General features: G+C 43.9%; 1 protein-coding gene across 3 annotated transcripts in view; it reads left to right on the forward strand.

Annotated features, from left to right (window-relative positions):
* Positions 1-24,290, forward strand: part of SFPQ (splicing factor proline and glutamine rich) — a 304,377-nt gene that overhangs the window by 36,426 nt on the left and 243,661 nt on the right. For all 3 annotated transcript variants that reach the window (XM_044059395.1, XM_044059403.1, XR_006363177.1), the window contains exon 6: positions 4,890-4,974. In XM_044059395.1, the coding sequence (XP_043915330.1) occupies positions 4,890-4,974 (85 nt within the window). The remainder of the gene's footprint in view (positions 1-4,889; positions 4,975-24,290) is intronic.

A 24,290-nucleotide genomic window follows, 5' to 3' on the forward strand; every position in this document is an offset into this window, starting at 1 on the left:
CTCCATAAAGGGGAGTGACTACAGACCTTGGGAGTTATCGCCCCATTAGCCCGACAAGTCTGTGTAAGGCTATGGAGCACATTGTGGACCTAATTAAAAATGTAGGGAATTTCCAAACTCTAGATCCCATGCAATTTGGTTTTGTGAAGGGTAGATCATGCCTGCTGAACCTGGTTGACTGTCAGTTACCACAGCTGTGTTTGAAGACAAGGCAGTTCATACCGCCTACCTCTGTCTGGCCAAGGCCTTTAATACCATTCCCCACTCGAATTATAAACTCACCAAACTAGGCATAAACTCACACTAGGTGGGATGCAGATTGGCTCACCGAACACTCTGAAAGTAGTGTACTTAAGACTGTCACGAATGTCCCACAGGTCTTCTGTTTGGCATCTATTCAAGTTCAGGCCAACAAGGAGGGACTCTGGCTGACCAAGTTTGTAGATTGCAAGCTGGGGGCAATCAACTGCCCAAGTGATGTAGACATCCTACAGAAAGGCCTTGCTGAGACCAATGTTGAAACCATGGCCTTAAGCTTGATGCCAAAAATGCATAGTCATCCCCTTTGGGAAAAACTCTTCCCACTAATTACCACATTGATGGGAGCCCACTGGACAGTGTCTAGGGGCACAGGTTGACACCAACCTCCTTTGACCACATTGCCACTGTGGTCAGTGTTTTGCATCTAAGTGGTAATCTCTACTCTTCTCTCATTAGACCACTCTTAATGTATTTGGCATGTACCTCAAACACGCAACAGCTGGGAAGGCCACAAGTACCTCGTGAAGAACCTAGGCCTTAAACACGTCCTACACAGATTCAAAACTCCAGCTATTCTCTCAAAATTCAAAACTCCAGCTATTCTCTCGGATAGTCTACAAAGAGGCGATTTCTTGCTTGACTTACAAAGCCAGGTCTGACCCAGCTCTGTTCTATAGAAGTCCCAATCCCTCTGCACGCTCAAACCTCAACCTCATTACTGCAATCAACACAACATGCTGGAGGAACAGGTTCGTAACTCAGAGACTGCCCATGCTCTGGAATAGATTTCCCATGCATGTCAAGCAGCTCAGCTAACTGGCCGTCCAAGAGATCTTTTGAGGTGAATGGGAAATGGGGAAAGTTCACCCTGGGGATCACTCCAGTGGCTCCTCTTGATAGAGGCACTGAGAACTAGCGTCCCAATTCCTGGGCACTTCTATGGGCTAGGCTTGTAAATGCTCCATGGCCCTTGGCCTAGTACACACCTGTTAACCTGAAGTGGGAATTCTATATTTAAAAGTTGTAAATATCAAAAAATGGATTAAATCCTATTGATTGCCTTAAAGCTATTATATCTATGCAAGTAGTGCATAACAAGTGTGAAATTATGGTACATATAAACCATACTCTGTCAAATCTCTTACGACTGTTCAGTGTTTTAGTGGAAGAAGTTTCAAAACTGGCCTAAGTGATTTTCATTCAGGCTTGGATATTAATGTGCCCAGTGTCAGAATCCATCTCTATTTCTTTTCTGTCTCCTCGCATCACCTTCTCTATCTACCAATAATTCCAGCAGTAAAAACGTACAATTTGTTGGCCTTGCCACAAGCCTGTGCCATTTTGCTTCTGGCGTCCCATACATGTTCCAGTATCCTCTCCTTTAACTTGTTTTACCTACATAGGTGGTACAGCCATATACATTTGGCAAAGTAGATTAAATTGCTGCACATGGCAATTGGCATAATTCAACCTTTTATCCAGTCCTAGGGAACTGACTATGTTGACAAGCCTTACATCTTTGACCATTAAATGTGCCCTCCCATTCATATCTAGAATGACCAAAATAGACTAAATGCAAATCTGCCTATCCTTTATAGCTTTCCTAATCTGTGGGCAACTTGGTAACAAATCTTTCTAATATCAAGGTAATGTTTAAGAACTACCATATTGATCCTGTTCGACTCGTGTCGGTTAGTCTGTCATACTTCCACTGAGGTCTTGGTTTCACCCATGGAATGTATTTGGGCATCCTTTAATCTACTCATACCATCTATCATGACTTCGTATTAACATTGCAGTGACTTTCTCCTTATCCAGCCTGGTGAGGGGCATGTCTGTCTTGCAGCGGACTCCTGTGGCTAATGCTGGATTTATGGACAGGCCTTGATAAGCATTGCAGTTTCTGCCAGATTTGCTATCTGAGCAGATTAATGGATCTACAGTAAATGGGGCTGATGTACAAAATTGTTCAATTAATGATGGGGCTTATACTTGTGGAACATCCAACTATAGCCATTTGTCTCCCTCTGCAAGGGTCAGAACCCCCCCACCTGTACACCTGATTGTAGAACACAATTTTTGTTCATGATCAACCCATGTACTGTAGCTCTAAGCTGAATAAAAGTATATGATAGCAATATCAGATTGTACCACTATGCTTCCTCTGAGGGGCATATCTATATGCGTGGTGCTTTACGTAGTTAGTGCAGTCTATTCAATGCAATGTTGATACTGAATACAAAGCTCCGGTAGATGGTATGAATAGTTTGTAGTACCTGACAAACCAGGACTATTCTGCTTCACCAGCCTGGTGGACATGTCTGTCTTGCAGTGGAGTTTCCTATGACTAGTATGTTGTATTTATGGTTGAGGCTTTGTAGCTGAGACAGGTGTGTGGGTGGTGGAGTTCTGTTTTTTTTTTTTTTTTTTTTTGCGCTTCCACATGTGTGGATGTGGTTTGACAGACTTGGTGCCAGATGTACTGGCTTGAGGGGAAGGGGGCATAGACTCTAGATTCTTAATGTAATTGCATCTCATTGTTTTGCTAGGTGGTTTGCGTACATGAGGCACTTTCTACACAGTCAGGATGCCCATATCAACAAGAGGCAGGAGAAACCATAAATTCTGTCCATATCGGTCAAAATCTGAGGGAGAGGCCAGAGAAAGTGAAGGGTGGAATGAGTACTACTAGACTGTCGCACAAGTGCTGGGGAAATTTGTTTTAGCCGGAATACCTCACAATGGGTGAAAACATTGCAGCCGCAGTGCATGATGGGCAAACTTAAGTACCACAAAAATAAATGCTAGTGACCGATCTAGCCAATCCTGCTAGCCCCTGCTGTTTATAAATCGGCTTGTGCCAGACCAGGTCCATTCAGCCCTTCTACTCACTAGCAGAGAAGATAGGCCCTTGCCAACAGAAGATGTCTGCCAGAAACGCAAGTTAAAACAAAAGCTGTGAATGCAGCAAACCTCTGTCCAGACTATGCTACTTTAAGTGTTAACACAGTAAAGCTGACAGAAAAGCAGATTAACCACTTGAAATAAAACTGTTTGAAAACTGTACATTTAAACAGTAATGAAATGCAGTGAAGTGTGGTTATAGTAATGAGTCACAGGAAGTGGGAATGAAAAACACCTGCAGCAGCTGGAAATGCCACAAAGGTACCTCACAGAGGATCCTAGGCCTTAAACAAATGTCCTACATGGACACTCAAATTCCCAACTTTTCTGTTTCATAGCTGTTTAAGAGGAGATCTCTGACTTAAAAAGCCATGTCTGATTCAGCCCTGTTCCAATCCCTCCGCACCACACTCCAGGGACCTCCACCTCATTACCACATCCACAAAACATGCAGGAGGGACAAGTTCGTAACGCAGAGCACCTCACTGGCCTTTTTCAAGAGAACGCGTTTGAGTGGATGGGAAAAAGTTCACCCCAGGGATCACTCCAGTGGCTCTACTTGATAGAGCCAATGGGAACTAATGGTGTATGATGCCAGGGCACTTCTATGGGCTAGGTTTGTTAAGGCTGCAGGGCTGTTGGCCTAGTACACGCCTATGAATTGCAGTTAATCCAGAAAATTGCTTTAAAATGGTGCAATTCCAATAAACAAGCTATAAGGTACAGAAACAGAGCAAACAATAAAATTTATATTGGGTTTGTTTACCGGGATAGGCCAACTGGGTACAAGCCCATTTTCATTGAAAGCTTGGAGGAAAGTTAAAGTATACATATATACATTTATATTGGAAATGCATGATAAATTTACATAGCGTGCGTCACTAGAACAAAAATGTATACTGCAAGGCATGAAAAAAAATCGGGGCTTCACAGTGGATAATGTAGCATGGGGCCTGATAGAGAATTCAGGAGCTGTGGGGTGCAGACACTGCTGTGCTTTCCTTGACACCACTAGGATGCAGTTTTGTAACTTGCAAGAGAGAAAGCACTTTACCCCAACTGTAGGTTGATCATGTATGATCTGGCTGGTTGCCCAGGTAGATTTGTATATCCAGGATTGTATGGATGGGTGAAAGTTCTTAGGAGTACTAGGCTAGTTGCCCTAGACTATTTTAAGACTAGCCAGTTTCCCTCAAAGGATACCCCGTTTTTGACACGCTTAACCATTTTACCAGCCTTCAAACATTTACACCACCCCAGCATGGGTTCTTGTGACCTTTACAACAAAAGGTTTAGGGCCGAAGTCTTTGTAGGTGGCAGTTACTTTATAATGAAATGTAAGCTCCTGCTTTTTTAATTGCTGAGGTGGAGGGGGGCACCCTGGCAAGAAGAGTCTGGATAGAAGGTTGGATAGTCTCTACCTCTGGTTAAGTTCCATGAGTAAGGAGATCCACTAATCCTGCACTTTCGGTTACAAATTTTGTTTGTATGGCTTGTGTTGTAGTGCCCTAAACTTTTTACTGCCCTTTGTGGCCTGTAATTACCTCTGCTCTCTTTCCTGGCTTAAATGCTAGCCAAGGTTTTTCTGTTTGCATGAGTTTCCTGAATTCAAGGATTTCATAATTTGGTGCAGGAAGTAAGTCATGTGTAATGTGTGAATTTAGTGATAGATGGAGTTTCTTTTCCATTTTTGAAAGATGTAAGCTTTGGGTGTTTCTTTATAGATCTCATGAGACGTCAAGAAGAACTGCGGCGTATGGAAGAGATGCACAACCAAGAGATGCAGAAACGCAAAGAAATGCAGTTGAGGTTGGTTTACTTACTGTTTAGTTGGGCTTGCTTATTGTGGCACAACAAGCTTTGCTGTCATCAGTGCTTGCTTCTCTTGTTTGATTCCATACAGCTGACTACTATCCCAGGACTTCCCCTCCTAGGATGACTAGGCTCCCCAGAATGATTCACATTTTAGAAAACCAAGATGCCGAACAGTGTTGCTGTGGACTGTTAATCCACTTCTAGCTCTGCACAATGCAACTGTGGGTGGGACATACGGATGGGATCAACGTCAGTACTTTAAGCAACTGCTGTGTTGTGTGCAGGACTGCCCTGCCCACTTCTAGGAAGCACCACCGTTGCCTAAATCTCCACCTTGGTTCCAACTGCTAGTGTTTTTAGCCTTTCATACCCACCCTTTATCCATGTGCCTCTTTGAATATTGTCCCTGGGGCTTTATTCTCCTACATTTAGCCTTTTTTTGTGGTCTTTTTGTAGTCTAAGGTTAGCTTGTTGCTCCAATTTCTGGCTTTGTTTATTGCCCAGCTGAGCTCTGACTTGTTAGATGGATTTGGTTGTATTATATGTTGCACATGTTTCACTGTTGCAGTCCTATTAGGGTAATCTGCCTGCAGGTTGCCCTCGGTCTGCCTGAATTCCAAAGTCTTGGGTCTTGCTTCGGTTGCTGTCTCCTCTTCCATGACGTCAGGGGTATACAACATGCAGCCGATGCTTCTTACTGTGCGGTGCCTGAAGCAGAAACATTTGGCAAGTGCCGGTCTGCCAACTACTGAAATGTTCGAGTGAGTTTCGGAACCAAAGTCTTCACTAAAGCTAAGTGTACCCCATTAGGGAAACTTTTTCTTGCTCCATACAGATGTCAGAAAGTTAATTGCATTACTTGTGGGAAGCAAATACCTCAAGGATTTCAATTTATACTGTATTCCTTGCCTAGGCCCTGATCACAATGTGCCTGGCTGGCTGTTTTGTGCTAGAACGCACTATTAGGCATCTATAATTTTTGCCTCAAAGTATTTTGGAAACTGATTTAACTGCCCAGAAATGTCATCGTGATGGCAAATCTACCAGAGAACATAAAAATGCAAAGAAAAGGACAGAGGCAGTAGAGATCCAAAACTGACTAAGCTTCTCCTAAGCCAGTCCTTGGTGAGGCACTCACAGCCCCAGATACCCGCTAACTTTGAGTCGCAGACCTCTACCGACACCCATGTGGAGTCCTGCATGTCGCAAGATACTCTGGGTATTGGACCAGATGTATCTTCCTCTGATGGGTCCGGAGCCACTGAGCAGGCACCAGCTTCTGAGGGTGTTTTCAGACCTCAACATTTGTATATCAAACCTTCAGCTGCAAAACCAAAGACAAAAGCAACTTCTAAAACTAAAAAAACGCATGAGCCACGTGCACAAGCCTCTATGCCTAAAAACAGATTATTAAAATGGCTGAAGACCTTAATACTTTGATCAGGGGTACCAATCCCCCTCCAGATCCTAGGCAAGACACTGATTATGAATCTTTAGATCAGGTTTCTGTTTCTTCTGATCAGCAATTATCTATACCTCCCTATGAGGAATCTGATGCAGACGATTCTATATAGTCTGCTTCTCCTGAGGATTATTCATTTGGGGAAACCTTGCATGCTTTGAGGGAGCATTTTCAGTGGGAGAGTCAAAGACTTCTCAGAGTAGAGAGGCTCAAGGTTTTCCTTCTCCCTCAGCACAGGCCTTTAGCCATTCCCCCGGTTTTATACATTGTGGATGATTTCAGTCTAGCTTGACCCCTGACTCCTTACCTCCCAGTAAGCCTGACAGATATTACAGGGTCCCTGACTTCTAAATTTTTATTTAGAAACCCTGCTGCTGATCCTGAAACTATTTCACCGGTTCCAAAGGAAGTTAAGGCCTCAACAGCAAAAAATCCTACCCCCTCTGACAGATTCAAGGGCACTGGAGAGATGGGGTTATACATCTGCAACCTTGGCAATCAGAGCCTTAAACTGTCAATTTCATATGCTTAAGTATCAACATGTTATGGGATTGCTGAAACAATTTCTGAATGTGCAGAAAATAAAGAATTGCAGAAATTATTGCATGCAGCTTAACAGGTTGGAACGCATACTTTGCAATGTGGAAGGCCTCCTGCAGGGCCGCAGTTACTGGATCTGTGATTAAGAGGCATGCCTGGCTAAAGGAACAATTTGCCTGATCATGTAAAAGCTAAATTGCTAGATGCACCTTTACAGCATGAGACTGGTATTAAGGCAGAAGAGGTTTTAAAGAAAATGGAAGACAAAGCTTTTTATGTAAACTGTTACTTCTTATGAGTGCAGCTACCAAGTTTCAGTAGACGCTGGCCTACAAAGAATTGGTCCTTTCCTGTGTCAGAGCTCAAAGGGGCAAATCTAGGTGCCCTAAGGGTTCCAAATACCAGGCGCAAGATTCATACAGGTCAAAGCAATGGGGGTGCTTCTATCTCCAAATCTGGAGGAGATGAAGTGCAATCCTACAGAATAACAGTCCAATGACTTCCCTCTGCCTGCACCAAGCACTTACCTTTTGGCATCACCCTTGGGGGGGGGGGGGGATTGGCACATTTTGCTCAATTGGCAGTTAACCCAGGACAAGTGGGTACTAAACATAGTATCACAGGGATACAGATTCCATTTCCGCACTCTGCCAATGGCAAATGGTTGGCCAGATCTGCCCAAAAATCAGTGGGCAGAGGCACAAACAGGTTACGGCCCTCATGGATATGGGGGCCATTCAGCCAGTACCAGAACAGGAAGGGCAAGGCCTGACTGCCAATACTGGATTTATCAATTTTGAACTCACACCTGGACATTCCAAAAGTCAAAATGCTGACTATGCAGCAGCTTCTGCCCATGTTGGGCAAGAATGCTTGCCTGGTGACATTAAGACCTAAGGCATACCTGCAACCTGCATGTCCCAGTAAGATCGTGCAGTAGCTACCTCAGATTCAAGGCTGGCTTAATGGATTACCAATTCTCTGCACTGCCCTTTGGTTTATCTACTGCGCCCAGGGTCTTTACAAAGTGCCTGGCACCAGTAATTGCATTTTGCAGGCAAAGTATACAAATACACCCTTACTTGGACGACTGTCTCAAGCAGAGAGCAAGGACTTTCTTCTTCAACACCTGGCATTTGTGAAAGTGTTCTAACATGCCTAGAGTACACAAATAAAATTACAACTGTTACTCTCAAAAGATAACATTCCTGGGTGCAAGCTTGAATACAACTGCCCAGATGGCTTACCTCACTCCAGACAAGCAAAGGCAACATGACTATGTAAATCTTATGACAACAAAAACCTAGTTTTTTGCAAGACACATTCTGCAGGTTTTCGGCTTCATTGCATCCTGAGTCCATATGCAAGACTGCATATGAGGAAACTTCAGTGGTACCTAAACAGTTTATGGAGTTATCATTCTCAGTCTGGAAACAGATTCCCCTCAATCCCTGCCTACAACAGGAATTTCTATGGTAGGCAAAGGCATGTCACCTAAACAGGGCTGGCCTTCACTCTACCCCCTGCCAGCCAAACCTTAACAGACGTCTGATTTATGCCTGGGGAGCCCACATGGCAGGAAGATGTATTCAGGGCATGTGGACCCCAAAGCAAATGCATCTACATATCAGAGATGCTAGGCGTTTAAAATGCCCCAACAGCCTTCAAGGTCTTCATCCAGGACAACTACTGAGACTGACAACACCACAGTCATGGTATATAAATAAGCAAGGGGGCCCACTCATACCCCCTTAGCACATTAGCCATGGCACTGTGGGGCGCACAGTTTTGACCGACCAAATACATCTTCAAGCTCAATTCCTGCCAGGAAAGCAAAATACTCTGGCAGACTAAGCAGAAACCTTATGGACCCTCACCCCCACAACTCTTCAGCATGACTACAGAGAAATGGGGGAGCCCAGACATAGATCTTTTTGCCTCTTCTCAAAGTTATCAATTGAAAAGATTCTGCATAAGGGCTTATCACAGTCGAGCATGAAAAGTGGACGCCCTATCCTTCAGTTGGAAAAACCTATCCGTTTATGCCTTTCCTTCTCTGCCTTTTAAGGTCCTCCTAAAAGTCAGACGAGAAACCAAAGATACTAATTGCCCCGGTCTGGCCCTGCCAATATTGGTACTCAGCCCCTAAGGAACTTGTCTCAATACCCACCTTGCCTCAGACCTCAACTGCTGTCCCAGCAAAACAATCCGATCCTGCACAATCAACCCCAGACACTGAACCTGGCGGCACAGCTGATCATGTAGTTATACAAAACAACTCCTCTCAGTAAAGCTGTGATGGATGTCATTTTGGAAGACAGAATGCCCAGTACTAGAAAATCTTATGCTGGAAAAATGGAAGATTCTGTGCTTGGAATCTAGCACAAGGAACTGATGCAGCAGAACCAAATATTCTTCGGCTATTACAATACTTAACAGATGCTTGACAAAGGCCTATCTCATCAATTAAAATCCATGCCTCTGCCATTTCGGCTCATTACAATAGTCACCAATCTTTTCTCATCCTTTACTAAAGCAGTATCTTAAAGGAGCCAAAAATTTAAGGCCTCCTAGAAGATCACAATTACCTGCATGGTTCCTCAACTGTGTATTGGAAAAGTTCGCCCTGCCTCCATTTGAACCAGCTGCTACCGCTTATAAGTTCTTATGGAAAACAGCTCTGCTACTAGCAATGACTTCAGCAAGAAGTTTCAGAGCTACAGGCCCTCATGGCTGTAGAGCTTTTTACCATATTTTACCCAGACAGGGTGTGTCTAGGACAAATCCTACATTTATGCCCAAGGTGGTTTTCAGTGTGGCTCTTAACCAAACAATTCATCTGCCAACCTTTTACCCAAATCTGCAGAACAAGGGGGAGATAATTCTGCATTCCTTGGACGTACAGACAGCCAAGATCCTGCTTGAGCAGGACTAAAGTTCTAAAACTGAGCAATTACTAGTGACATGCTGCAGGATCAGAAGGAAGAACTTAGTACAATTGTGTACACTTAACATAAACGTAGATAGTGTATTCACTGTTGCAGTCCAGGTTACCTGCCCACCATCCCCCAGTCATTCTGGAGTTTTTCCTTTATCTTCACAACCTGTGGTGTATTTGCTTTTAGATGAAGGTAAAGTTTATATTTATGCATGCATGTGTTTTTTATATATATATTCTGGCTACCTTTTTGGGGGAACTTGGCATCTGGGGCAAGAAACTAAAAATGGCATCTGCTGCATGTTTTATACCCCTGACGACCTGACGTCATGGAAGAGGAGACTGCAACTGACGCAGGACCCAAGACTTGGAATTCAGGCCGACTGGGGCAACCTGCCAGCAGATTACCCTAATGTGATGACTGCAACAGTGAATACATTCTAACATCTACATTTATGGTAGGTGTACACAACTGTACTATTCTGCTGTTCACTCTTGTGCTTTCTGGATATCTAGCCTTGCATGCCCCGATGTTTTACTTCAGATTTGAGTCCGTGCAGGTGCTTCACACCTGCGCTCAACTTTATTGTTGCATTCTATAATATATTTTTGGATGGGTGAAAGTCTTTGTGCTCGATATTGTAATTTGGGAAAAAGCTTTGAGTATACCTCTTACAAACTTACTACATTTCAGGCTTTCTTGGGCTTTACAACAGTTTAGTAGCTCCTTGGCTTTTCAAGCAGTGCTTTTTTGGTGGATCAGTAGGATGGTTCCTTGCTGCAGATGGTAACCACTTCACATTCTTCAGACTAATTTTCCCTGCTTTTAGTCCTTTCAGGCAGCATTGGGGGTTGGGAGTCTTCTGGAACCTAGGGTACTGCCATCTGGAAGCGTGGAACAGTCGTGCCTTTCTCAAAGGAAGTGGGGAATGCTACTCTGTCCTATACTAAGATGCCTGTCACTCGGCATGTTGATCCTGACATGTCACGTTGCTACTGAGTGATGTTACGTTGCTACTGAGTGTTCAAATAAAAGCAGCAAGTTAAATATTCCTCCCTCACCCTAGGAAAAGTCTTAGACTTGTTTCGGGCTCTTGACTCTAGTAGTAAGGAGTTCATAGTGAGAACATGGAATGGAATTTGAGGGTACAATTTAATTGCTCAGAAAACCGTAACCTTTTGAATTTTATTTTTCAGAAACTTCCATTTTCAGTGGAAACTAAATACCATTTTTGTTGGGGGGAGGGGTTCCTCTACTGCTGCTGTTATACTGGCTTTGGGGGATTGCTGGCTGCAGCCCCTCCCCCGACAGGCATATTACAAATACACGCTTCAGTTTGCAGACATGCAAGTATAGCCAATAACCAGAATCAATTCCTGTACCATGTATTTGGCAGGTAAAGAACTTCATCTTATGCCAGCCCCTCCCCCTATGTTACTCCAGATGGGTCTTGAAACTGCAGTTGCTGGCCTAGGGGCCAGTGCCTTGTGCATAAAGTCACTGCAGCCTGAAAGTAGTTCCTCAGACTTAATTCAGATCTGTTCCTGCATTGAGGTTTGTCATCCTTTCGCAGTTACTGATTTTGGTAACTGCTAATCAGTTTAAGGATGGGGAGGGATTTTGCTTTGGGAAGGTTCTACTGTGTTTAGTTGAGCTTGTGTGTTTTTGCTTTCTTATGCAGTTGCCATCCACTAATCTCTGCTGGTATTTGATGTAAAGGTGTTGTTCCTGCTCTTCCCCAGGTCACTACTGCTGAATGATGGGCTTCACCGGAGCACTTTTCCTGGCACGACACTTAATCTGTGTGAAAGAATGAATTGAAGGTTGATGGCCTTTGACTTGCACAGATTAGTATTACTGCCAAATGCAAGTAAGTCAGTTAACCAAATATCCTTTGGTTCCCTAGATTTGTGCCCAGTTTTCTGCATGTATGGGGTAGCACCCAAAGTAACTTTCTGCCCTTAACACACTCCAATTCTTCCACTTTCATCCTGTTACTTTTAGCTTTTGCAAGTTCCAGCATCTGAGCTATGAGAAAGTTACAGCTACTTTGACACCACTTTGGGGGTAAAAATCTGTTGGAACCCAAAGACTGGTAATAGGTGGCTTAGTCAATGTTCATAACATGTTCATTGCCAGATGCTCTCCATGTTTCACTGTTGCAGTCATTACATTTGGGTAATCTGCTGGCAGGTTTCCCTCAGTCGGCCTGAATTCCAAAGTCTTGGGTCATGCATCAGTTGCTGTCCCCTCTTCCATGACGTCAGGTCGTTGGGGGGTGGGGGGTATAAAACATGCAGCAAACACCATTTTCTTAGTCTTTCTTGCCGTGCAGTGCCTGAAGCAGAAGCATTTGGCAAGTGCTGGTCGGCCGACTATTGAAGTATTCGAGTTTTAGTTTCAGAACCGAAGTCTTCACTAAAGCCAAATATCCAGTTGGGGAAACTTTTTTTTTCTTGCTCCATACAGATGTCAGAAAGTTGTGGGAAGCAAATACCTCAAGGATTTCCATTTATACTGTATTCCTTGCCTAGGCCCTGATCACAACATGCCTGGCTGTCGGTTTTGTGCTAGATTTAACCAACGCTATATTTTTGCCTCATAGTATTTTGGAAACTGATACTACCCAGAAATGTCGTCCGATAGCAATCGGACTACCGGAGTACATAAACTAAAAGGACAGAGGCAGTCGAGATCCAAAACTGACTAAGCTCCTCCTAAGCCAGTCGCCAGTTTGCTGGTACTCCATGAGGTGCTTTTGCAGCCCCTGATACCCGCTACCTTCAAGTCACAGGCCTCTACTGACACCCATGTGGAGTCTGGCATGCCGCAAGATATTCAAGGTATTGGACTGACGGATGTATCTCCCTTGTATGGGTCCAGAACTGCTGAGCAGGCACCGGCTTCTGAGTGTATTCAGACCTCGACATTTCTATATAAACAGCTGCAAAACCTGAGACAAAAGCAACTTCTAAAACTTAAAAACGACGCATGAGCCACATGCACAACCTCTGTGCCTAAACAGATTATCAAAATGGCTGAAGACCTTATTACCTTGATCAGGGATACCCATCCCTCTCCAGATAAGAGGGCTAGGCAAGACACTGATTATGAATCTTCAGATCAGGCTTCGATTTCTTCTGATACCTCTTGATCAGGAATTATCTATACCTCCCTGAGGATTCTGATGTAGAGGAGTCTATACTATCTGCTTCTCCTGAGGATTATTCATTTGGGGAATCCTTGCATACTTTGAGGGAGCATTTTCACTGGGCGAGTAAAGACTTGTTAATCCAAAAAAGAGGTTCTGGGATTTCCTTCTCCCTCTGCACAGGCCTTTGGCCGTTCCCTCTGTTTTAGATTGTGGATGTGTTTTCAGAGTCCAGCTTGACCCCTGACCTCCGGCTCCCAGTTAGCCTGACTGGTATTACAGGGTCCCTGAATCGCACATTTTTATTTGGAAACCCTGCTGCTGATCCTGAAACTATTTCACAGGGTTCTAAGGTGTTGGAAGACCTCAACAGCAAAAAAATCCTACCCCCTCTGACAGTTTCAAGGGCACTGGACAGATGGGGGGGGGGGAGGGTTTATACATCTGCAACTTTGGCAATCAGAGCTTTAAACTGTCTTTCATATGCTTAAGTATCAACAACTTGTTATGAGATTGCTGAAACAGAAAATGTTTTCTTAAAGCTAAATAGCTAATGCACCTTTACAGCATGATACTCTGGTATTAAGGCAGAAGAGGTTTTAAAGAAAATGGGAAGACAAAGCTAAGTCTATGCAAACTGTTAGACTTCTTACAAGTGCAGCCACCAAGATTCAGACACTGGCCTACAAAAAATTGGTCCTTTCCTGTGTCCGTGCTCAAAGGGGCAAAGCCAGACGCCCAAAGGGTTGCAGATGTCTGGCACAAGATTCATACAGGTTAAAGCAATGGGGCACATTTACCTCCAAATCGGGAGGAGATAAAGTGCAGACCTACCGCAAACAGTCCCAATGACCTCTGCCTACACCAAGTACTTATCTTTTGGCAGCACCCTGGGGGGGGGGGGGATTAGCACTTTTTGCTCAAAATTGGCAGTTAATAACCCAAGACAAATGGGTACTAAATATAGTATCACAGGGATAGTTTCCTTTTCCACACTATGCCAATGGCAAACGGTTGGCCAGATCTGCCCAAAAATCAATGGGCAGAGGCACAAACGGGTTAGTTTCCTTGTGGATATCAATTTTGAGCACATACCTGGACATTCCAAAATTCAAAATGCTGACTTTGCAACAGCTTCTGCCCATGCTGGGCAAGAATGCTTGGCTGGTGACAGACCTAAGAGGCGTACCTGCATGTCCCAATAAGACAGTTGTGCAGTAGATGCCTCAGATTCAAGGCTGGCTTAATGCATTGCCAATTCTCTGCACTGTCCTTTGGCTTACCTACTGCACCCAGTGTCTTCACAAAGTGCCTGGCACCAGTAATTGCATTTTGCATACAAAAAATATACAAATATACCCTTAGTTTGACTGTCATTCAAGCAGAGAGCAGGGACATTCTTCACCTAGCATTTGTGAAAAGGCTTCTAGCATGCCTAGGGTACACAAACTAAATCAATCACAACTGGTACCCTCTCAAAACCTGCACATTCCTGGGTGCAAGCTTGAATAGAACTGCCCAGATGGCTTACCTCACACCAGATAAGCAAAGGCAACTGACTACTTCAAACTGATGGCAACAAAAACCCAGTTGTGAAAAATTCTGCAGGCTTTGGGCTTCATGGCATCCTGCATCCTATTGGTTCCATATAAAGACTGCATATGAGGAAACTTCAATGGTACCTAAAGTTTATGGAGTAAACATGCTCTGTCTGGAAACTGATTCCTCATACCCTGCCTACAACAGGAATTTCAATGGTGGGCAAAGGCATGTCAGCAAAATATGGAATGGGCCTTCACTCTACTCCTGCCAGCCAAACCTAACAGATGCATCAGATTATGCCTATGGGGCCCACATTGCAGTAATATGCATTCAGGTTATATGGACCCCAAAACAAATGCATCTACATATCAACCAGAAAGATGCTAGCTGTTCAAAATGCCCTGACAGCCTTCAAGGACTTCCTTCATCCAGGACAACTACTGATATTGACAACACCAGTCATGTGGTATATAAATAAGCAAGATTAACCATGGCACTGTGGGACAGCTTTGACCTACCAAATAAATTTTCAAGCAAAATACTCTGGCAGACAATTTAAGTAGAAACCTTGTGGACCCTCACTAGATCCACAAGTCTTCAGCATGATAACAGAAATGGGGGAGCCCACACATAGATCTGTTTGCCTCTCCCTCAGTTGAAAAGATTCTGCAAGACTTATCACAGACAAGCATGGAAAGTGGACGCCCTATTCAGTTGGAAAAACCTGTCTTGTTTACACCTTTCCTCCTCTGCATCCCAGGGTCCTACTAAGTCGGACAAGAAACCAAAGATACTAATTGCCCCAGACTGGTCCTGCCAATACTGGTACCCAGTCCTAAGGAACTTGTCTCAATACCCAGCTTGAACCTTACCTCAGACCTCAACTACTGTCCCAGCAAAACTATCAGATCCTGCACACACCACTCCAGACACTGAACCTGGCAGCATGGCTGATCATGTAGCTATAAAAACTCCTCTCAGTAAAGCTGTGATGGATGTCATTTTGGAAGCCAGAAGGCCTAATACTATAGAAAATATTATGCTGATAAATGGAATAGTTTCTGTGCTTGGAATTGAGCACAAGGAACTGATACAGCAGAACCAAATTCCTCGCATATTACAATACTTAAATGAGATGCTTGACAGGCCAATCCATGCCTGTGCCATTTTGGCTCATTACAATAGAGCCACCAATCTTATCACCCTTTACTAAAGCAGCATCTTGGAGCCAAAAATTGAAGTCCTCCTAGAACACCATTACCTGCATGGGAACTCCATTATGTATTGGAAAAGCTCACCCTGCCACCATTTGAACCAGCTGTTACTGCTGATGGTTCTTATCATGGAAAACAGCTCTGCTACTAGCAATTGCTTCAAGAAGAGAGTTTCAGAGCTCCAGGCCCTCATGGCTGTAGAGCGGTCATATTTTGCCCAGACAGGGTGTTTAAGGACAAATCCTAAATTATGCCCAAGGTGGTTTCCAGTGTGGCTCTTAAACGATTCATCTGCCAACCTTTTATCCAAATCCGCAGAACAAGGGGGGAGAGTTTTGCATTCCATGGAAGTGCAGGCAACTAAGATTGTACTTGAGCAGGTCTAAAGCTCTTAAAAACTGAGCAATTACTGGTGACATGCTGCAGGATCAGAAGGCAAGGTTATTTCAAAGCATCCAATTTCAGTGGATAAGCCACTGCATCAGTTTCTGCTACTTACACCATGGTAAACCTGTGCCCAAGGGCGTTGGGTCTCATTCCACCAGAGCTGCAGCTACTTCAGCAGCCTTTCTCAGAGGAGTACCAACCAAAGACATTCTAGAGGCTGCTACTTATTATAATTTTCTTCTCAAGTCCAGGGCAGGCTTTGCCACTGCAGTTCTGCAGGGCCTTATAGCCGCACCTAATGCTGTTTAGCTCCAGCGTCCCAGCCATAGCTTTGGGATTCTACCCAAATGTAATGACTGCAACAATGAATACACTCCAACATCTACATTTATGGTAATTGTACACAACTGTACTTTTTCCAGCTTTGTATACGACAGCTCAAATTCCAGTTTGTTGTCTTTCCAAACGCATTACTGTGATTGAACCAGCCTAAAACTTTGTACCGAAGTGCCTTTCTCTGGGTACCATCTTTATCTGGGTTTTGATGGCTGCAGTAGGCTTCCATTGGCCTGCAAAGTTGGTCCCCAGTTTAACTATGCACTTCTCTTAATGTTAGCATGACCTGCCTTTACATGTTAGGTGGTACAAAACTTGAGCACTTCCCTATTCAGACAAAACAAGACCTATAGTTTGTCTAGGTCAGTTTGGACGTGAAGTCTAAACTTAACTCTAAATGTGGACCCTTTCTAGAGCTGCCATGTTTTAACTACTTTTGGTACATCTCCCAGGTTTTTTCATTTGCACCATCCCAGTGTATGGCTTGATCCTGTTACTTTTGGTCCTTAAGTGTGAGAACACTTCACTGGTCATTAGGTGACTTGCAGTGGCCATTATAATATGGTATGCATCTTGCCAAGATGTCCAGTCTGCAAAGGTAGTGGTCTTTGCTTTGCATGCTGTATGTACATCCTTGCCACGAGAGGGCATGCTAGTGTACAACGAATTTTGCTGTTTGCATTTTAAACTCCTATTAGTATTTATTGCAATATGGCCTACTTCAGTTTGTCAGCCTTTTCCTTTAGAGGCTAAATGTCTTGCCAGGTAAGGGCATCTGTGCCAAATTCCATGCAAAGACTCTTGATCTTTGGAAGCAAACATGACTGTTCAGCTTGCCATTTTTACACACCAAATACCATGCAAAGCACATTACTCTAGCACATCTTGAGCAGGCGACTGGTCCACCAGGTGTTTTCTAGTAAGAAAGTTACCTCTGCAGGCGGATGAAAAAACTGTACAGCCATCCCTCCCATGTGATGTAGTTGACAATTCTGCTGAGGCTCCATTTGCCAGTTATACAGGTATGTGTTAGAAGTGCTCCAGATAAATTTCTGCTTGGCTTTTGCATGTTTTAGTCTCTTCCCATACCTTTACTGGTTTAATCTGTTATGGGTAAGGGCTGTAGGAAATATGCCTGCTGTGGGCATAATTACCTCTAGTATGCTGGGGCAGTCTTCTGTAGGGACTTTGGATCTCCAAGAGAAACGAATGTGTGAAGACCAGTCTTAACCAGTAACTGGAAGGTGATCAAAGCATTCTGGTTAAAATAACACTTTAGGATTTCAGCTAGTGACAACAGTCAGATTAGGTGCCTTTAATGGATGCCAGGCACAGAATCTGAGGTGGTTCAGTGTAAGCCATCCTTCCCTGTTTACCAGGTGGGTGACTGCTGTATAGATCTCATTTACTTTCCTCCAGTGTACCTTCTGATTTGTTCAATTCTTGCCACATCCCCAGGTGTTCACCGAAGGCATGGTAGTTATTGCAGCACATCTGTAATAGTCTCATTACCATATTTAGGTGAGTGTTCACTTGTCTCCTTGGCAGCCTCTTCACTGTTTGAGGGTTCTGCAGTGGACTCAAATGTGCAATGGTTTCAGACTGTGAACACTCCCTTTTACTTGCAGGCTGCATTTAATGTGGTGGTTGGAGTCCACTGTTAACCTTCCACCTTTGATGGTGGCAAGCCTCTAAGGGAGGGGGCTGGGATATTTTCAAGAGTGGTCCAGGGTACACAGGTGGTCCATGAGTTTTCACCTGTATCTAGGAGAGGAGGGTGGCTTTTGTGCTGCAGGCTTTCAAGACTCCTCTACATGGGTGTAATTTTGACTTTAGTCTTGCCTCATTTGGGGGACCAGATCTTGTCCCGGTGTGTGGTAATGGACTTCTAGTTAAAACTTGTATTCTGTGATGGATTACAGATTCTGATGCCCCAACATTGGTTTCAATCCATCAGTAGTACTGTTTGGGGGCCAGCCTTGCTGTGATTGTTTGCATCCGTTGACCAACTAATCTAGCCATAGGGCGGTTACTGTGGCCACCTGGGTTTCTCTGCCTTTCCACCTCTTTCCCTAACGTTCCTTCCGAAAGCTGCTTTGCGATGCTTCATTAGTCTTAATATCCCATGTTTGACCAAGGCAAACTTGCTTCTGGCCATGTCGCCAGAAAGCGTGACTTTTGGATCCCTGATTAGATCTAGTTTCCACCCATTTGACCCTTGCCTCATCTTTCTCAAATTAACAGCATAGCTTTTCAGATTATGGACCGAGATAGTGGTCCAAATTTTCAGCTGTGTAGACTGCACACGTTCTAAAGTGTGGGGGTGGGGTTGTGTTTCTATATGGGAGTTTTCTCGTCCCTTTTTAGTTTCTCCTGCTTGACTCCAGTTATTACTATCAAAATAGTAAATTGCTATTTCTAGCTTTCTTCAAATATCGTCTTGCTTTAGCAATGCATAAAGCATTTTTAACTTTTTCTCCTGTATGTCTGTCAGGCTTGGGCAAAATTTTCCGACCAGAGTGCAGAGTATTTTTTAAGCTTTGTCTACCAGTCTAATGCAAACACAAAACTTTGCAGCATTTGTTGGAATCTGCCCCTGGCATTGAGTGGACAGATTGGGTAAATGTAAAGTTATGCACTTAACAGATTTCTGTCCTTCCACAACCTGCACTCAAACTTGTTAATGTAGATCTTTCCTGAAAGCTTGTATATACATTATCAAATTTAGTGGCAAATCCCATGTTCAGGCTTTGGGCAGAAAGATGGGTGCATTGTGGGAATAGAGCAGGAGCTTAAACATTTGCAGGGAATTTTGCTGAATTCAGATGCATTTTGTGCTAAATATACCAACATTCGTGGTAAGAATCTGTTCAGTTAATACACATGTCCCTCTTGTACCTGGCATGCCTTGTGCTGAGGGGGGTGGATGTATGGTATATGAGGAAAGGAGGCTGAGGGTTTATAGACTTGTTGTGCCAAGACACCACACATCTATTGTTATGGCTACTGCAGCATGATCTCTTCGTGCTGATACTTTGTCTTGCTTTCCCACTTTATCTCTTGTATTGCTCATGCCTGCTTGACTGGTGTTTGGTCTTGCAAAGTAATACTTTTGCTGTTTGCCATGTCTGAGCTGGAGGAAGCTCCTGAATATTTTGCCTTTTTGTACTCTGTGACCTTGCTGCCTCAGTCCTCCTGCTGGTGCCTTTGTCAACAGTGCACAGTTTCAAGGTTTTGGCTGCTATGTATACCATTGTCTGCATCTTGGGTGCCTTTCTGGCTTTATACTAAAATGTACCACTTGGCGATCCCCTCCTGCATGTTCAGAGGTCCTCTTGCTTAATATTTCTTAGCCACACAGTTGGGGTCTTGCACAATTTTTTATTGGAAAATATCAGAGCTCTTGTACTTTGCCTTGTGCCTTGCTAGGTTCTGTGCTGAACGTGCCATTAAGACTCACTAATTTTACCTAGCTTTAGAAAACTAAAAATTGTAATTTTCTTAGTGAAACCCAGCAGGTGCTACAGTATTTCCCCAACACACACCCACCACAACACAGATATTAAATGCCCCCCAGCAACCTTTCATAGGTTCATACTAGGCTATCTGCCCAAGGGCATTTATAAGCCTAGCCCATAGTTATGTGGCTTTTGCCACCCCTTTAGTTTGAATAAAAACTATGCCTATCATTTTTCTGTGCCTCTGTCAAGCAGTGACACTGAAGTAATCCCTGGGGTATATCTGCGATCTCCCATCCATTGGTCAAGATTCCTCTTGAACAAGGCCAGCGAGGTGCTCTGCCTCACATGTACCGGGATTTTGTTCCACAGCATAGGGAGTCTCTGGGTGATGAATCTGTCCCTCCAGCACGTTCTATTTATAACCGTGTCAAGGTTTAAGTCTCCCGCCCTTGTGGTTCTGAGGGATCTAGATTTTTTGAGGTGAAGCATATTCATCAAATCTGGGTTTGACATGGCCTTATATGTCAGGCACAGGTCACCTCTGAGCAAGCGGTATGAGACTGAATAGAGCTGGAGTTCTTTCAGTCGGGCAGCATAAGACATATTTTTGAGACCCTTTATCCTTTTGGTGAGGAACTTTTGGGGCCTTTCAAGCTGCAGCAGGTGTCTGGTCAGATACATTCCGAACGGGGCATTGTACTCAATCATAGGTCTAATGAGTGATGAGTACAGAGGGACGATGACCTCCCTTGATCTAGATGTGAATCCCTTCATGATCAGGTGGGCGATATAGAAGGTTTTCCTAACTACTTTAGCAACATAGTGTCAAACGAAAGGCTACTGTCAACTTGGGTCCCCAGATCCCTGATGACTTTCTGTGCTCAGTGGATTGCCACCTATATGGTAGCTAGGGGTAACCTTGTTTTTCCCAAAGGGTATGACTATGCATTTTTTGGCATTTAACTTCAGGCCATGGCTCTGGCACCAGTTATCCATTTCTGTGAGGCCCTTCTGGAGGATATCTGTGTCAGATGTGTTTTCGACTATGGCGCCCAGTTTGCAGTCATCTGCAAACTTTGTCAGCCATAACCCTCCTGTGTTTGCTTGTACTTCAGAAAAGTAGATGCCGAACAAGAGTGGACCCAGGACTGAGCCCTGTGGGACACCACTTGTGACGGGCTTTGAGTCTGACATGGCTCCAGCAACTCTGACCCTGTGGGTTCTGTCACTTAGCCAGTTTGCAACCCATCTTGTGATGTATGGGTTTACATTCAAGCTGATGAGTTTTTCGATGATACCCGAGTGGGGTATTGTGTCAAAGGCCTTTGCCAGGTCGACTAAACAAAGCCTATCATCTTACAACACAAGGCACCCAAAGTCTTGGATGCTAAAAGCTTGTAAGGCATGATTAAACTATTTGTTAGATGAGACCTCTTACCTGGGTGAGCAAGGCAATGGTGACATTTGCCTGCTGGCTGCTAGTGTCTGTTCATGCATGCACTCAAGCCCTTGCAAAACAAGTGCTGTGACTCTTGGTGCATGTAGGTGTTAATGACTTCAGTCTTGCCTTAGGGCATGCTGATGAATCCTGCCCAACAGGCACGAGTCTGATATTCAGTAGTAGTCATTTTCTTAGTATGTTGGAGCAAAAATAACTTGCCAGTTGGCATGGATTTTACCATTCTAAAGAGGAAGTGTTAAATATTTGCCTAGGAGGACATGATTGCAACATGCTGTTGCCAGTGGTAGTCAGTGCCTGCTGTCCCCTCAAGGTTTTCAAGTACTGGTTAAGGTGGTTTCCACTCTGTAGTGCATTCATTTTAGCATTGCAAATCTGTGTATGAGCAAAGATAAAGTGCTACTGATGCTAGGGACAACTCCACTCCCTACAAACACTCCTCACCTTGGAAGGTATAGACATCTGTAGTGACCAGCACATGAGTTTAAGTTGGAGAGTACTCCCATTACAGCACTTGTATCTCTGCATGCATCGAAGTAATTTTTGCTGGGTGACTACTGCCCAACTGTAGACTGGGAATTTAACACAATCACTAGTGTAAAAGCATGGATTCCTTGTGACTTTGTTTGGTACGTACAAAATGCTGTGGAACAACTGAGGAAACCTCCTTTTTCTAATCTTACTAATGTGGGAGTGTAATGCTGCATCCCTTGTATTCACTTGTTGGGTCAAGTCATAAGTTTTCTTTGGCTAGGTTTCTCCTTTTATTAGAACAGCAACTCACAGCGAATTTCTGCTGGAAGTTTAAAACTATCAGAGCAAAGCTCAATAGCTATGCAAGCAAAGGAAACCCATAAAGCCTTTAGCTATATTTCCATCCACAGGCTCTGTGCATTGATGTGCTAAGCGGATTGTGAAAATCTTCCACTAAAGTTGAAGATGTAGTTCACTTACTAGCTGAATTCTACTTTAGCTCTCCCCCTTTACACTCCAGAAACTGATACTGCTAGACATTCATGCGGGTCCAAGGCTTGCGGGTGCTGTTAAAGGCTAGGAATATCAGTAGACCTTGACAATATTCCCGGATGCATCTTGACATGAAGCATGGTTTATGTACATACCCTGATGTTCATCCTCAGCCTCCACAGGACTTTGTACCAAGCAAATGGAGGATAGCAGTAGTCATCCTGAACATGGGATAGCATCTACTGACCTAGGTACTGACCCACCAGTCTCTAACAACCATTGAATTAAGAATATCGAACTTCCAAACAGATGGTTTACTCATCCTGGTAGATTACTATGGAAGTGTCTGTGGACTAGTGCAAAACTGGCCAGGTTGAGGCAGGTGATGTACACAAAGCTTTTGATACAGTACCTTACACTGGCATAGTGGAAGCTTGCAGTTGGGTATAAACTCCTGAATCACTTTGCTGGATTTCCAGCTAGCTTACGGGACTCAGTAGGTCAAAACAGGGAAAGCTGCTTTTACTTTAATGAAGTAAAGGCAAACTCCAAGGGTCTCCAGCTAGTAAACGTAAAAAGTGTACAAGTTGGGAGCAGTCACTCAGTTCCTAAATGACTGCCATTTTGCAGGAAGGCCTGTCCTAAAGAAGTAACTGGTGTCAGCCACTGACTAAATGTCAAAATGCACTGTTCGGTAACTTCCCTACCTCAAGGAGTTCACCACATTGACTGTACATACCTCTCCCCAGAGTTGATCCTGATGGACAATGACCCAACATTTGATTGGTCAGTCTTTGTATTGCACAGCTTGTAAGCAAGGGTAGCTCCATAGATTACTTTGCTCTTATCAGGCCAGTCTGGTGTAATGCCTTTTTTGGTGTGTGTATATGGCTAGTATATGCAGCAAACTCCCACAGAGGTTGAGAGAATACAGGGCATAAAATGCATGTCCTACACACTTTCTAAATCTTCTAGACTGAAGGGGGGCTGGAGCGTGGGCTTGTAAAGCATATGTTGACCCAGTACTGATGGACCTGCTGCATATCTGCAAGTCTAATGGTATCAGAAATGCTTGGTCCAGATGCCAAATTCCCTTCAACCTGAGCAGTCCAGAGGCTTTATTCATCTGGATGGTAATCGGGGAAATGTACCCCAGGATTGCCACTTGTAGACAAAGGCAGCACCTAAAATGCCTTTACAGTTGAGCCCTTGTCAGTGGTCTGTGGTGTAACCCTAGAAGTGTTCACTCTGAACTAATCTCTGTCCTATGGGTAGTGTATAATTAACCTTGGAAATGAGTAAAGATGGTTTGAACTAATGGGATGATGGGCATATTTGCCTGCAAAGGCATTTGGCTTGGTATTCACTCGTGAAACACTATGGTGAGTTTTGTGGCACTTCACACTTCACATTCATCTGCAGTATTCTATTTGTAAGAGTGTTTAGGTTAAATCTGTAAGCTTGACATCCTGCCTTCTGGTAATTTATTGCTTTTGTGTGCTTGGAAGGATGTTGGTCAGGATTCAGTTTTAGGCTTGCTGAAAAGCTCCCAACTTCACAGTAAATAGTACAACAATCAGACATCTGTGGAAGCAGGCTGTGAAAATGACATTGCTGTATTATCTGAGCTTTGCTCAGGCTAAGATCTACTGAAAATCAACTGGGCGTACAAGTGAATTTAAGTACAATTTGTTTCTCAACTGAAAGTTGTGGCTGTTTCTCTACAGTTCCCCACCCACCTTCCCTGTTCTTCTGGTATTAATGTTGGTGGCTTTGAAAGTGCCTGCACCTCTTGTAAATTTGTATTTGGATACTCCTGGGCCCATATATTTGCTCACTCAACTGAGTGTAGT

This window comes from Protopterus annectens, chromosome 1.part2 (assembly GCF_019279795.1).
Source record: "Protopterus annectens isolate FY-2018-M chromosome 1.part2, PAN1.0, whole genome shotgun sequence".
NCBI classification, from domain to species: domain Eukaryota; kingdom Metazoa; phylum Chordata; order Ceratodontiformes; family Protopteridae; genus Protopterus; species Protopterus annectens.